General features: G+C 52.3%; 1 protein-coding gene across 2 annotated transcripts in view; it reads right to left on the reverse strand.

The window, feature by feature from the left end:
• Itpk1 (inositol-tetrakisphosphate 1-kinase) overlaps positions 1-15513 on the reverse strand; it is a 137649-nt gene that overhangs the window by 103678 nt on the left and 18458 nt on the right. For both annotated transcript variants that reach the window (XM_029484710.2, XM_021179444.3), the window contains exon 2: positions 4593-4617. In XM_029484710.2, coding sequence (XP_029340570.1) covers positions 4593-4617 — 25 coding nt within the window. The remainder of the gene's footprint in view (positions 1-4592; positions 4618-15513) is intronic.

Consider the following 15513-nt stretch of genomic DNA (forward strand, 5'->3'; position numbering starts at 1 on the left):
AAGACCCTAACCCACCAAAGAAAGCCTGCACCACCTCCAGGGCTTGCCCATCAGCTCCAAGCAGTCATCACCATGGTAACACACACCCCTGAGCACATGGCCTGCTCTTAGAGGTATACGACCTGCTAACTTCTGCTTCTCAGTTTTGCCTTTCCTTGGAGGTTTTAGGTCTGTCAGCTCTTGGTACAGGCTGGTTGCTCTTCTTCAAGACCGCAGTTGGATTCCTGGCACCTACATGGTGGCTCACAACAATCTGTAACTACAGCGCCAAGCTATCCAACATACTTTTCTGGCCTCCACAGGTACTGCATGCATGTGGTACACAGACATACATACAGGCAAAACATTCATACACATTTTTTTTTTTTTTGAGACTGGGTTTCTCTGTGTAGCCCTGGCTGTCCTGGAACTCATTCTGTAGACCAGGCTGGCCTCAAACTCAGAAATTCGCCTGCCTCTGCCTTCCAAGTGCTGGGATTACAGGCGTGCGCCACCACACCCGGCCGCATTCATACACATTTTTTTAAAAAAAAATTTTACAGTACAGCACCTCAGAACAGCTCAGGAGAGACCAGCACAGAGAGCCCGCTCCCTCTTGAATCTGGGGAAGTTACTTGCCAGCCTGAAAAACAGTGGCTGTCCTAAGACCAGACTTCATGATGTCTGAACTTGCCAAGAATTTGGACAGAGGAATCTGTAATTGGCTACTGTACTTTTCACACTTGTGGCTTACTCATTTAAAATAAAAGCCCAGGCTAACAGTCCTTGCCTTCTCGCCCCAGGGGCGGGGTGGTGGTGGAAGCCAGGCTGTGTGGGGGCTTTGCCAGCATGCCAGCTGCAGGCAGGCCGAGGAGCAGCCCAGTCTTTTCGGATCTTGCTCCACTGAGTTAGGGGATATGAGGAAGGGGTAATGAAACCCTGCATAGGAAAGCTTGTCTCCTTAATTCTTCCACAGAGTAACACGGGGCTTTCGATGAGTCCTTGAGGAAGGCCAAGCCTCAAATTCAATAACTCTCTGCCCAAGCTGTTTCCAAGAAGGACTTGTTTCTCCAAGGAGGTGACCACTGCTCTGTGTTAGCCCTTACTCAGTGTAGCAACTGCCTGGCTATGTTTGAGGCTTATAGACTTGGTGGGTCTTTGGGCTTGGACTGTGACTCTCAGGCAGGTCCTACTGGGTGCATACAGCTTACCCTACCTGGGGAAGTTTCCTGTCTGACCAGATGGGATGAAGATACCAATGTCTTGGACCCTCTGGGCCTCTGGTCACCTACTGGCGACTGGCCACCAAGGTGTCCAGGCTGTCATATAGAGAGTGACGCCTGTTCAATCTACGCCTTGTACCTTACCTCAGCCCTTGGGTTCTGCCCACTGCCTCAGCACTAAGCTCAAAGCTGGGATCCTGCCTCTCTACACCAGGCTCACTGGCAGCCCCTTCCTCCTGAGTCAAACTGAGCAGAAAGTGACACAGCTTAGAGTAAATCATGTCATGAGAGGCCAGGGAAGCCAAGGGGACCTCACGGGTCCCCTGCGGGAAGACCTGCAGAGCCTCGTGATGGCCTGCCGCTGTCCCCCTTTAAGGAAGTACCTGGTTCTGAGATGTAAACAGCCTTCAAACCAAACCCCAAGATTAATGTTTAAAACGGGTCTCCAATGGCCGGTTTTTAAGCTGACATCTGAAATGTTTAAACACTTGCGGAGGATGTCATATCCAACATGAAGTAAATTATTAACATTAGAAAGTAAAACTGTTATTATTCCCCTTTTAAATGGTTCCAATGTGGTCTAAATACCCTGGCGATCTGCGATCCGCTGTCATCCATTTTCTGATTATATAATCAGCCCCTTCTTAGACGGCTGGAAATCAAACACTGCTCCTTTTTCTTCCCCACTCTTCCCTTGGAGATGTTTAAACTGTCAGGGTATTTTACACTGGAAAGTCTCTTACTAATTATTCTACAACACCACTGAGCTAAGGAAAGGTATGTACAGAACTGTTCCTCCCTCAAAGACTTTTTAATGTGGTCATAAAGCTCTTACACACGTCAGAAGTTTCTTCTCGAGTGTATCATTATTGGTTATGAATACATAATTGATCAACATGATCAACATATACTCAAAACTGCACAAGTAACATGCATAAGAAGAAAACTTTATTAGAGAGGCAACTTTGAATAGGCGCATGGGACTTTTTAAAAAGTCATTTCCTGCATCTGCAGATGAGTGCTACCTACTGACAGAATAAGACAGTTTTACGTCTGTTTCAGCTTTCAGTTCTTACAGAAACAAGTGTTAAAAAAAATCAAGAAGGCAGGGGGATGAATGTCAAATCCACCACCCATGTACTAGCCAGCTGATAACTGATAACTGATAAGCCGGTCCTCCTTCGGTTTTGTGACCAGCACCATGGAGCTACCTCCAGTCATTCTCAGGGTTATCATGAACAGCTGCCTTCCTTGATGATGAGGGCTGTGTCCTTGGGTCCCACACCAAGGTACAGCTCTGCAGATCATCAGCCTCTGTGTGCCAGGCTCAGTGCCAGTCACGTTACCTGACCTGACTCAGTCCTCAAAAACCTGGGACAGGCCTGCTGACGATCTCACTGTGCAGACTGGCAGGCTCCTGGCACTGCCCAGGCCACCTTGTTCTTCATCTCCACACACTTCCCTGGCGGGAATGGCTGGGGCAGACAAAGGGATCTGCCAGCTATCACTGCTGGGCATCATGTGCTCACACCAGCTCGGCTTTAGAATATAAACAGCCACTTCCTGGTACACCACAGTCCCCATAAACGCCCATCACTGATGCCGCCACTGTGGCTAACAGGTAACCGGAAGAGAAATGACTTCTGTGACCTGGAAAAACGGGCAAGATCTGCCCTGGGTTATTCATGCTTAGGTCCTGAACCCAGGTCCTACTTCCACTTAGACAACAGCGAACGGCCAGCAATGCTAGGGGGAGCGTATCTCGTAAGTGGATCATCTGTTAACACAGAAAGGAGACCACACTGCTGTAAACAAGCCGACCCTAACTCAGCCCTAACCCCACCACCCACCAGCTGACCTCTCCAAAAGGCCACAACATCTTGAGCCTCAGTTTCCACATCTCTACAAGAAAGATACCTCTTCCCATATAATCAGGATCTGGTGGATGCTGGGGTGGCTCATACACCCCTAACTCTCTAACTCATTCATGCCTCACCCAATGACCAGCACCCTGCCTATTTCCAGCTTCCAGGAGCCCACATCCTGGGATGGAGTGAACGAAAGCCGAACCGACTTTGAAAATCCAGCCAAGTGATTTGCTTTCCAGTTTTTGCAGAGTCTCCCCCAGTGTCCTCCAATCTGAAGCTCTCTCTCGACTCTCCTGGATGCCAGGAGGAGGTGTGGGAACAGGCATTGCCGTTGACTTTATTTTTAGATGCCCAAGTAGAAAGCGCTCAGTTTGGCTTCACTCCGTGCCCAAACACCACTTCCTCCCTCAAGCCGTCATCCAAATGAACAACAGACACATCTTGAGAGATTTCAGAACCCTTTTGTCTGGCACACTCTACACAATGGCTCCAAGGCTCCTGTCCACCCCCGGTTAGGGTACCAGGAAGCTCTGGGGCTGGCCAGGTATGTGCATGCCTGCACTGGGAAACCCTTTCCTACAGCTGTGGAGTAGAGCCCTCCTGAAATTGAACAATGAAGAACTCTGAGGGTGTATGCCCTAGCAGGCTTTCTGGAAACTTCCTCCAGATGTCTGCCTTCAGCCTTGACCTGGTCTCCATCCCAGGCAGCCCTCTGCAGATGCATGAAGACTCAGCCGTCAGAGTAAACCCAAGCGTGGACAGCTTGGTACATAGTCAGGTTCGTTCTGTGCAGGGACGGTGACACAGGAAACTAGGCACAGCTGTGGTGCACACGTTATAACCTGCCCCTCACTATGAGTCTATTAATCTGAGTTCACATCTACCACTGTACCGTCCGTGGAAAGACATAACCATGGGGGCCAGTGTCTCTTACCAGAATATCCACAGGTAATCCTGGGCCCAAGCTCTCTCAGACAGGCCAAACGTGCCAACCGTCCTGAGATGCCGCTGCTGGAGCCTGGATATCCATTTCAGGGCCGTCTCTCCATTCTCTCTTCTCCTGCCTTCATTCTATCCATACTTGCTTTTCCCTCACCCTCCTTCCCTTCTTCCATCTACCACTCCTCCCTCTATCCAACCATCCCTCCTTCTTTTCCAGCCAATGAGCTCAAGACTGAGCACAGAGGACAGGATGACAGCACAGTCATCTAGGCTGTACTGTCCCTTCATCCTTCCTAACACAACTTGTGTTAGGAGTGTCTTGACCTCCAGGACCCCTGGCCCTTCCTACTCCTCACCCACCGTAACTCTCCAAAAAGGAACAGCCAGCAGCAAGTCTGTACCCAGCGGGGGGATGGGAGGGAGTGGGGGGGGGGCAGAGCTATGTCAGATCTCCAGGAGAGGGAAAGTATCACAATCCAGGTGCCCATATAAAGCAGTCAGACACCCAAACTCTCCCAAAGACAGATTAAGTGCACGCTTAGGTCAGCACATGGCAATGTGAAGAAGTGGTCTCACTCACCTGCACGACTTCTATCCCTCGCTTCCTGCAGAGAAAACAAAAAGAAAAAGAGTTACTTCAGCAGCAGGCAGGTGCCCTCTGCAGACAACCCACTATAGTCCGCTGAAAGCAGGGCCTGGAACCAACAGCGGCATGAGGGAGGGCGGTGGCTCAGGCGTCTCAGGGCAGGCCTCTCCGGCCAGCAGTCTCAGAAGAACCCCCTTTCAAGGACAAGGTGTATGGGCCCTGTGCCCCAGTTCCCCCTCACAACCTAGAAGAGATGGCCAATTTGCAGGGAACTTGGCTGGTGCCCTATAGAACTGACAGCAACTATCACCCCCAGCCCCTGAGCCAGACAGGTCTTCAGCAGTAAGAGCTCTGGCCTGGACAGCCCCAAGAGTCCCCTGTTTGTCTCAACTATTACAGGTGGATCGCCAAGACTCTCATCTCGACCTAAACACTCTGTCCTGGTTTCTGGTTCCACCTCGGCCAATCACGCTGGCCAGCCACTTTCCCATTTGTGCTAGTCCAATGACCTCTAGCTGACCATATCCCCTGCCTCTGCCTCCTGAGTGCTGGCATTAAAGGCATGTACCACCATACCTGCCACTAACTGTTTCTCTGTGTAACCAACATAGCTTTTGTGGGTTTTGTTATGGTTGTTTGTTTGGAGACAGGGCTTCTTTGTGTAGCCGCAAACTATCCTAGAACTAACTCTGTAGATCAGGCTAGCCTCAAACTCAGAACTACTCAAGAGATCCATCTGCCTCTGTCTCCTGAGTTCTGGGATTAAAGGCCTACCACCACCACCACCACCACCCAGCCATTATTATGAACTTTTAACATACAAAGAAGTGGGTTTCACTGTGACATTTCTATACACATATGTCCTTACACTTTGCTGTTATTCCTTCTTCGTGCCCACTCATGTCTGCTCACTTTCCTCCCTCTTCCTGTTCCCACGTCATGCACATTCAGCCGCCCTCACTACCTCGCCTCTCCCTCATCTAGTCCTCAAGCATATCCCTAAAGGATATGCTGCAGTTTGCTGCTGCACCATTCACAGCAGGCAGGCTATGGGATCAATAACCTACAGCTCTGTCAACAGAAGAATGCACAGAGAAATGTATACAGTGGAATTCTATCCTGCTGTGAAGAGAAAAGAGACCATGGCATCTGCAGGGGAGTGAACAGAACTAAAGTTCACTGTGCTAAATGAAATAAGCCAGACTCAAAAAGACAAATATGTTTTCTCTCACGGTGGGATTAGCCTGGGCTTTGTGTCCTCCATCTTTCTTCCTACCGTGTATCCATCACCCTGGTCTCGCTCACGCCCTTCTAAGCACATGGGTTCTGTGTACAGCTTCCTGGAGCATACCATACCAAGGCTCTCTGCTCCACTCGGTCATCGACCTGCCTCGAGTTTCTTACTGAAAGCCGGAGCTAGGACCATCTCTGTGGGCTCCAGCATGCAGGGCTGTCTCAGTCCTCTCCAGGGTGCGTGCACAGCATCCAACCTTCCCCCCACCCCCACTCACACAATATACCCATGATCCTGTGCCTCCATTCTTCCAGTTCTCGAGTATAGACTACTGCCGCTCAGGGAGAAATAGCGAAACCAAGACCCACAGAGCCTCAGATGGCCCATAAGAATATTTTGCTGAGAAAGGGCAGATGCTTAGAAAGAGGAGGCTGGGTCCAAGCAAGGTCAGGGGCCTGCAGCTTACTCACTCACCTGGGCGCCCTGAGACGGCGGAACTGAGTAAAATGAAAAACTGTGCCCAGGCCTACTTCTGGTGCCTACCAGCCAACAGCTGCTCATAAAGGGCTGCTGTCCAGTAGAGCTATAAATATGGAAAAGCAGCTTAGCTCCCGGGCCTGGCATAGCAATCAGAGGGCACAATAAATGCCAGCCTGCATCCCTGAGGCCTCAGGAAGCAGACAGGGTCTCCCCTCAGCTGAGGTCACCCTCATCACTTCTTACATGTTTGCCAACGAGCTGCTGGGCAAGAGCTTCCTGAGGACCAACAGAGGGGCTGACAGAGGAGACAGTCAGGCTGAGGGCCACTAGAACCAGCTGGGTCAACTGAAGGAAGCAAGGGCTAGCGTGCCCTTTAACCCTATGTCCCAAAAGGACCTGGCCCCAAAGAACCCAATGAGGGAATTCGACGGTTGTCACCACTGGGGATTCTCGGGTCATTTCATCTCCCTGCACCTCCTGAAGGAATGGCAGGCAATACCTACCTGCTCCCATGACTGCACAAGGCACAGGCCAGACACACACCAGCAAGGCCTCAGGCCACCCGTGCCTACAGCAAGGGGACAAAGTCATGAGGAGCCTCTGCACACTGAGAACCTGGATCATCTGCCCCCAGGTCATCCCAGCCCAACTGGAGAGAGAAAACACTGATGCTGGCTCCATAAGCAAGGGGGCCTGTCCCAGGCAGGTCACACAGCCTTTAGCTGCTCAAAGATGCACTCTTAGACATCAACATATAGATGAGAAAGGCACACATCACCCACACCTGGAGGGGCCAGTTTCCCTCTGGGTAGAAATATGCTGATATCTAGATGATGTCAGCATGTGGCTCTCTCCTGCTAAGCCACCTGTAGTTGCTTCCGATCACCCCAATCCTTGAACAGCAATGGGGAGGTCTCTAACTTTGAAAACAGATGGGATGCATCCAACAGAGCAAGTGAGGAAGCCTGGCAGTTATCTCTCACAGAGGGCTGAGCTCCCTGGGAGCCCAGACAGCTTATCCAGCTCAGACCTCTAGGAAGAGTGAGGACAACAGAGACTTTGAGAGTCCCCTCTCCTTACACAGGCACTCGCAACCTGCAGTCCCACAAGGAGAAAGTCCTGGTCACTACTGTATTACTCAAAGGAGAAGCAAGATGGTGTTCTGAAGGGAGGGGAGTGTTTTCCCAGACTGACTGGCCTGACATAGTTGGGCATGATCCCCAGGTAGGCAAGAAAAGTCTTCAGCCTCTAGGCAAAGTTCTTGAGCCTCTGACAGCTTCATAAACTAGGGAAGAGGCGGGTAGGCGGGCGGGGTGGGGGTGGGGGGCCCTCCATAGCAACCACATCTCCTTCCACCTCAGGAAAAAAAAAAATCAACCTGTAGGGCTTCACTTCAGTTCTTCATCAGGGATTCCCCCAAGAGCAGACTCCTGAAATTCTGTCCTAATCAGAAAATTCAGAAAGGAAATCTTGAGCCTTAAAAACAAGGGACAAGAGGGGAACATTAAAGACGGGAGAGGGGAGAAAAACCAGGGAGCTGGCTGTCAAGTGACTACCGTCCCACCTCATCATCCAGACACACAACCGTTTGAAAGCTTCGGGCTCTGGGATGGCAGCTGCCGAGCTGCCTGGAGTGCTGAAGCGCAGAGTGAGGTACTTGCCAGAAGTGCCACAGACAGGCCGCAAGCCACCCCACCGAAGGAACAACACGCAGCAGTAAACAGAGTCGGGCAGGAAGCTTTGTATTTCCATGAGGAACAACACCAAGGCCAAAAGAGAGCTTCGAGGGGCAGAACCCTGTGTCCCGGACACAACTCCACTGAGAACAATGTCCAGAAGGAGAATGGGGACTTCAATGTCCAGAAGGAGAATGGGGACTTGTGTGCACAGAGTGAATCCAAAAGCACCACACAATGACCTCAGCAAGGCCTCAGGGCAAGGGCAAAGGCAGCTGAGAGGAGGGGCTGGAGAGAAGGCAGACTTCTCCATTGTGTCCTTGACAGAGAGAATGAAACATCAGGCAGTCTCCCAAGTCCTTCCCAGAGACAAGCTGAAGTGACCCGAGGCAGGGCCACACCGTGATCACCAAAGACGCTCAGAACTGAGGTTCTAGGCCAGGGTCAACATCCGGGTCCTTGGGGGCAGGGCAGAGGGCCCAGGCTACAGTACGTACTGGTGCTTCGTATTTCCTGTTTTCTATGTTCGATAATATGGGCAAATCCATTACTTTCAACAATACCACGAAAGTAACAATAAAAGGTAAAGCTTAATAATTTAAATGTTATTAAAAGCCTGTGCCTAGGGGACTTTTTTTGGTAAAATTAGTTCAGTTTGGAGCAGAGGTATACTCAAAGTTATAATCTCGTCTTCCAGCTGGACCCCTCCCCAGAACTGCAGGGAGAGTACACCCTTAGGGAACTAAACACTTGCAGAAAGAGAAAAGATGGCCCCTCCTTTGGAGAGGAACAGCTCCAGGTTCAAGACAGTGGCTGTCCACACCAGCAGTCCTCTTCCTGGACTCTTAAGTGCCACTAAGGCGCCTCCTTCGGTCTGCCGTGGGCACAGTTTTTGCCTTGGGTAATGACACATGAACAGAGACAGCATGTATTTCAGGAAGCAGTATTTGGCTGTGACCACTGGACCCCCTCACCAGGTCCTACTGACCTGGGCCAGTCTGCAAAGAAGGTAGTTACCAGATGGACCCTCACCCAGCATTTGGAAGGCTGAGGCAAGAGGACTGTGAGTTTGAGACCAGCCTAAGCTGGGGAGATGCTGTTCCCCCAAACTCCATCCACAAGAGCAGGGGATGCTGCCAACTGGGAGTGGTGCCACAAGCAACCAGAAGACAGACTCCATAATGTGCAGGACAGAATTATCTGGCCTAAAGTGACCACAGTGCACAGTTAAGGGGATACTGCAGAGGGAACATAGCACTGGAAAGTAGACGGAGCCACAGTGGACTCTGTAAGAACCTGAGCTAGGCCTTCAGTGTTTCTTGAGCATCTGTCCCTGCAGCCTGACCTAGCCTGCCCTGACTGACAACTGCCATCAGGAAGCAGGGGTATGCCCTATCTCTACACCCCCAAACTTTAAACTCCTAGCTGGTAGCAGATGAAAAAGCAGCCTACAAGGTACTGAACAGCCAGTAACGCCAGACTCTTCCCTCACCCCCACTCCCATAGTTCCCTTCTCTAAGTCACCTAAGCCTCGCCCACATCTGGGCTTTCCCAGCCTTATGCAAATGCCTGTCTTCACTAGCAAAGTGCAGCTCACCCGTAATGCCACATACACCAAGGACCCTTCCCTCAGTGGCTCGTCAGCTGCACCACCAGCTGACACTGCCAATGAGCGCCCGTGAGGCTGCAGGCAGTGAGGCCCCGGACCCAGAGGCTAGTCTTGGTTTTTGCCTTCCCTGCCCACAGCCAAGCCCAGCAGACACCACACTGCACGAGTGCCCCCTTTCCAGACTTTCAGTGCCAGGCTCAGCCTGGAGCCGCCTGCCTGCCTGTGCCCTCCCTGGAATCCCCGTTCCCTTGCCGACTGCTCTGTGATTTGGATTTCCCTCCTGTTTAACAGTGCCAGGAACTGAAATGGCCTGATATAAAGACAACATATGAACAGAATTTTAAAGCCAGTACAAACATATGAATTGTTTGGACAGCAGCAGAAAAAGAACCAGATAAACTGGAAGCTGCCATGTATCTTTTTTTATGGGATGGGGGTTCATTCCTTTAATTGAAAATCAGCCACCTGAAGACCCTGCCCATACCATGTGCCCCATCCAAGGGAGGCAATCAGGCCCGTGTGTGGGTCTCAGCACAGATGAAACAACCTGACTCATCAAACCCTAAGATCCGAACAAGCCAGTGGGGTCCGGAAGTGGCTCTTCTGGTGACCCTACACGGGCAGAGCAGATGACTCACTCACCCGACTTCCAGGAGTGGCGAGCATCTGAGATGCACTGCCCATGCAGCCCACTCTTTGGTCTTCAAAGCAGAATCACAATGGGGATGGGGGGAGCCACACAGCCTTCCAGGATAGGTTCCAGCCAGCCAGAAAGGTCTCAGGTCTATCCTTCTCTGACACACCTAAACTCTGTAGAGCAATCTCACCTTGAAATCTTTTGGGCCCTCAACTGGAGGGAAACCAAGGATGAGGAGACCTAACAGAAGGCTTCTGTCAACCTGGCTACCAGTAGACCTTACTGAGACCCACAATGTAGCCTGCTTCCTGGATGCAGTACTCTGAGCCCCAGGAATGCAAGAACAATCCTGACCTGGAGAGTAAGGTAAGCTTTGAGCAGGGAGGCTCTGGAACTCTGAGAGGAAGAATTCTATTGTCCGTGGTTCACGACTTTTTGACACCCACTGTTTACGGAAGCAGCCCTGCACGTAGACAGCAAGCATGCAGAGTACTGACACCAGAAAGGCTACACACCTGTAAGTGAGCTGTCTCTCCTCAGCGGCCAACGCACCTCTCCAACTATAAACTCCTTTCTGGTCCCAGGAGCGCCAGGGGATTCTGAAGCCACACACCTTACAGGGACTCTTGGACATAGATTTCCCTCACCTGACTGTCACCGTCAGATGTTGGGCTTCTCTGTGGAACCCTGGCACAGGAGAACCCCTAAGCCACAGGTTCGATGTAAACAGTCCCATGAGAGGCGGAGGGGTATAAACCATGAGTTGGCTGGTGTGTGTGCCATGGGGTCCCAAGCTCAGCCAACATCCTCACCACCCTCACCAGCAGGAGGCGCCTGAGGGTTCGAGACAGAGCAAGAGGCAGAGTTGGCCTTGCCTGCCTCAGAGGATTGGATTGTCTACACATTGCCCAAACCTTAGTCCCAAGGTGCAGGCAGTGACTTTACCCTTTATCCACTGGTCTGCCGTAGGGTAGAAAGCCAAGAAGCCTGGCTCTGATAGCCACGTGGCCAGAGAGAGTTCTGACCTTGACCCAAAACTGCTCTCTGAGGTTGCAGTCTCACCCCAGAGCCGGATGGAGATGGTCATTGTGAACGAGTACTGTATTTGTAGCCTACGGCTTCCGTAACAAATGAGACACATTGGATCCACAGCGGATAACTAAAAGCAACACAGAACCTTCCATGGCACGGGTCGGCCTGTTCTTCCTTCTCAGGGTGGGAGGGCTGCACTCTGGCCTGGCCTCTCCAGTTCTGGAAACTGTCACACTCTTTGGCCCCCAGCCACATCGCTGACTAGCCTCAACTCCTCTCTTTGGCACTCCCTCCTCCTCTTATCAGGACCTTTGTGACAGCCCTGGGTCCACCCAGCTAATCCAGGGCAATTTCCCTGTCTCGGGATCACCCCTGCTGTGGCACTGTGCCCTCTGACCATGCAAGGCAGCTGGGTCACAGAGTCTGAACACGAAGACCTGGCTATCTCTGGTAGGCTCCTTGTTCTGTCGGCTACAGCACCAAAGATTCAGCGGTGTTTCCACCCTGTGACACGGGACACTTCCTCAAAGTTCCCAAGGTAGAAAAGGGGCAAAGGAAAACCTGCCCAGGAATTCAAGGGGAAGCTAGATGGCCAAAGGAGGAGTTCACGTGTTACCATTCACCTACCGAGTCAGTGAGCCGTACCAGACATTCCCACTGGGGTCCTTGATGAGAACAGGGGGCCCCGGAAGTGGAGGGGACTGATCCTGGACCTTAGAGACCTAAGATAAGAACCCAGGCCTCATACCTTGGCTTTGAACTAGGGAAAGGGGTAATAATCTTGACCCCCCGCCCCAAGTTCATATTGAGGTCAAGGAAAGCCATGTCCAACCCCAGGGCTCCCTGCTCTGAGGCAGGTCCCATCCCGGACTCTGCCAACACTGTGTAGTAACAGACTCTCCAAGCATGGAGCCAGTTGGAACTTAAAACTGGGCCAGCACCCAGGCATACCAGGGCCCTGCCAGGGCCAGTCAAGCTCACCATTTATAGGCCTGGGGGTGTAGTGACCTGGCCCCAGTCCCTGTCCCAAATGCACTGAGCCCCTTGTCTCAACAGGCAGCAACTTGATCTGAGACTCAAGACCCTTCAGTTTCCAGAGATTTTGAAGGCCTGGATATGACCCAAGCAGATGCTAGGCCAACACCTGCAGCAGCTGGGCAGGCTCGTACCCACCCAGCCTGCTCCCCGAAGCCAGAGGAGGGAGGGGTCAGGGGGAGGTGAAGCTGGAGGGGTCTGTGAGTGCCAGGCACTGTTCATATGCTGAACGTCTCCTCCCCAAGCTTACCTCTTGTATCCCCCCTGGCACCCTGCTGCATGGGACTGACTTGAACTCAGGTCCCCAAGGCTGGGAGCAAGCAGAGAACAAAGCCACAGTCTAAATTCAGGACTGTCTGTCAGCAAGGGTCTCCTCAGCCCACAGCGATGTAATGTGGCCTGAACTGGGCTGTTCACCTGGCTGAGGCTCAAGTGCGCTGGGTGAGGCCTCTGGGATATTTGGGAAAGAGTTCTAGACAAAGCTACCTCAGCCATCCCTTTCCCCAAGCCTGATAGAATCCTCTCTTGGAGCCTTGATCCTCGAGGGTAAAGTCTTCCACAACCGAGGAACAGCCCTGACTAAAAGTCAAGGGCACAGAAGACACTCCTTAAGGCGTGACTGGACTCAAACATCCGGGCGTACTGTAGCCTGGACATGGACTGCAGCATCAACCCAGGTCTTCTTGGCCATCCCTCAGCACAGGGCTGGCTTCTCAAGAAGAAGGAACCTTCTAAGAAATAAAGGGGATGAGAAAAATGGGTGGCAATCACAAATGAGATGGTTAGCTCCCAGAGCAAAAGACTGTGAGAGGAGAGTGCCCACACTGAGAGAAGGCTGTGCATGCCAACAGTCAAGAGGAGAGGCAGACGCTCGTGGCAAAGATGACAGAAGTCTTGAGGACACCACCCAACCTCCAAAGGAGCCTGAACCTGCTAACAAGAGAGAAATCAGCTGTAAACAGGGCTATGGAACAGGTGGGAAGGCCTCTGGTAAAGACCCCCACTGCCCAGAGTCAAGCTCCAAGGGCTAGTGCCTGGCAGGCAGGCACGTGCCCCCCACCTCCTTCCTTCCCAGTGTTCATGCCCTGCCAGGCTCTGCAGCTGGGAGTCATGGCAACAGGCCCCAAACATCTGCAGTAATCCCTCAGAGCCCCACACGGGGGTCACAGCAGCCAACGGACTGATGCCAAGAACCAGGGCCCTGTGCAGAAGAAATGACAAAAACAGGAATATCTTTCTCCAACTGGAAGAGAAGAAAGGAGAGGGAGAAGTAAATGCCTGCCAGGCATCAGGGGCAACATATGCAAAAGGCACAGACCTGTGTGCTGTGGGCCAGCAGGCAGGTCTGCAGATAGTGTTCCAGGTACCCTGTGTGTCCACCCTCAAGCCCATGCCCTTCTACTTAAGGAGCATGACTCACCTCACCACCCTGCCCCGGCATACCTTCCTGTAGCTTCTCTTACCACCTGCCAGTAAGGCCCCTAAAAGATGCCACCTCCCTACCCATGGTGCATACCCGGTCTGCTGTGCACTGCTCACAGGCTGGTACACACACACATACACACACTGACCACCTGCCTGTATTTCACCCAAATGCCAGACACACCCCCTTTCTATAATCTCCCACTAAACCCTCTCCCAGGAAGCACCCATCAAAGTGGACAGAAGCCGGGATACCATGGAGCCCAGGGGCCTGCCAGGGCTATCAGTCAGAAGCCTGCTCCAGGTGAACCTCTTCCTCCAGACCATGTGTAGGTCAGCTGTGTCTTGCAACCCACTCAGGAAGGCAGTGGGCATGCAAGAATGACCCCAGATATCAGAGTGCAGCTCAGGGGGTCGTGAGGCCAGTTCACAGTAGGTCAGTTAGTTTCAATTTCTCAGACTAAAGTCCTCTGCGTGACTGGCCTCCCCTTCACCCCCTATACGAAGAGATGGTTTTATTCATTCTGCACTTCCTATGTGCTTCTGAAACTGGTAAAGGGCCAGGCGGTTTCACCAATGGAACTAACAGGAAAGGCTCATGCTCTCAAGGCGGGTGAATAAGCAAGCCCTGGAATGGGTACAGGCTGAAGCCATGAGAGTCTGAGGGTGGAGGAGAGGTCGAGCCTGCCAGGTATTAGAAACAGTGGACACACACAAAGGACCAGAGCTAGGAAAGAGCTGGAGGCAGCAGAATCTAGACCTGAGAGAAGATCCCTGGTGGCTGGGCCACAGAAGGGAAGGACAGAAGTAGCAATCTGAGGCCTTAGAGGCCAGTCCTTTTATGGCTAGACTGCCTGAATCCAGAAACTCACCTTCTGGCTTACGCTCATCTGATCTGGGCTTGCTGTCAACTCACTGCCACTCAGCATCCAAACTGAAAAGTCACCTGCCATCAAGCGCTCCACCAACCTGCCCCCTGAGGAAGACATGCACCCACCTGGAGCCACGCCAGAGTCCAGCCCCATCCTCCTGCTTCCGCCTCTCATCTGTGGCTCCACAAAAAGCACTCACTGTGATGTCCCGGCTGCCCAGAGCTGAAAGGAAAGGCGGGAGGAGGAGAGGAGGCGCCTCTCAGCTGAGGGGATCCCAAGAGCACCGGTTGGCTGATTGCACGTAATTAGGAAGAGGGAAAAAAAAGCTCTTGAAAATTAGCTTCCCAAATGCAGATATAATTGCAAGTGTCCTTGCAGAGTGATTACAGCGTCGGCCCAATAAATGTTTCACCAGCAGCCCAAGCCCTTCCCCACAGCAGAAAGAATGGAGCCAAGGAAGATGCCAGGCCAGGTGGCACCCAGACCAGGGCTTCCAATGGCCCAGGGAAAGAACCAGCATAAGAGCAGCACACGCCCAGCGCAGGGCCGCCCCGAGAAGGCTCCTGGCAATCTCCCTTCTTCCTCACGTTCCCTTCCTCCTCACAAGCTTAAGTGCTCCCAGCTACCAGCAGCCAGACCATAAGAAGGCCAGCCTTGCTGCCTCCCACAGCCAGGTGCTGTGCTCTATGCCTCAGTCTCCCTATCTGCAAATGGGTATGCCAGTGGAAGCTCAGGACGTTGACGGAAGCTGAACACCAGCCCCTCCTACTCAGCTTCCACAAGATCAGTAACCCATCCTCAAATACAGAAGATGGAGTCTAGAAAGGCGAAACAGCCACTGAGTCAGCCAAGCCACGTTGGATGCAACCTAGGTCGGCTCAAATCCAAATCTGTGCTGTCATCACACTGGGTCTTCGT

Source organism: Mus caroli, unplaced genomic scaffold (assembly GCF_978045245.1).
Source record: "Mus caroli unplaced genomic scaffold, Mus_caroli_1 scaffold_14, whole genome shotgun sequence".
Classification (NCBI taxonomy): Eukaryota; Metazoa; Chordata; class Mammalia; order Rodentia; family Muridae; genus Mus; species Mus caroli.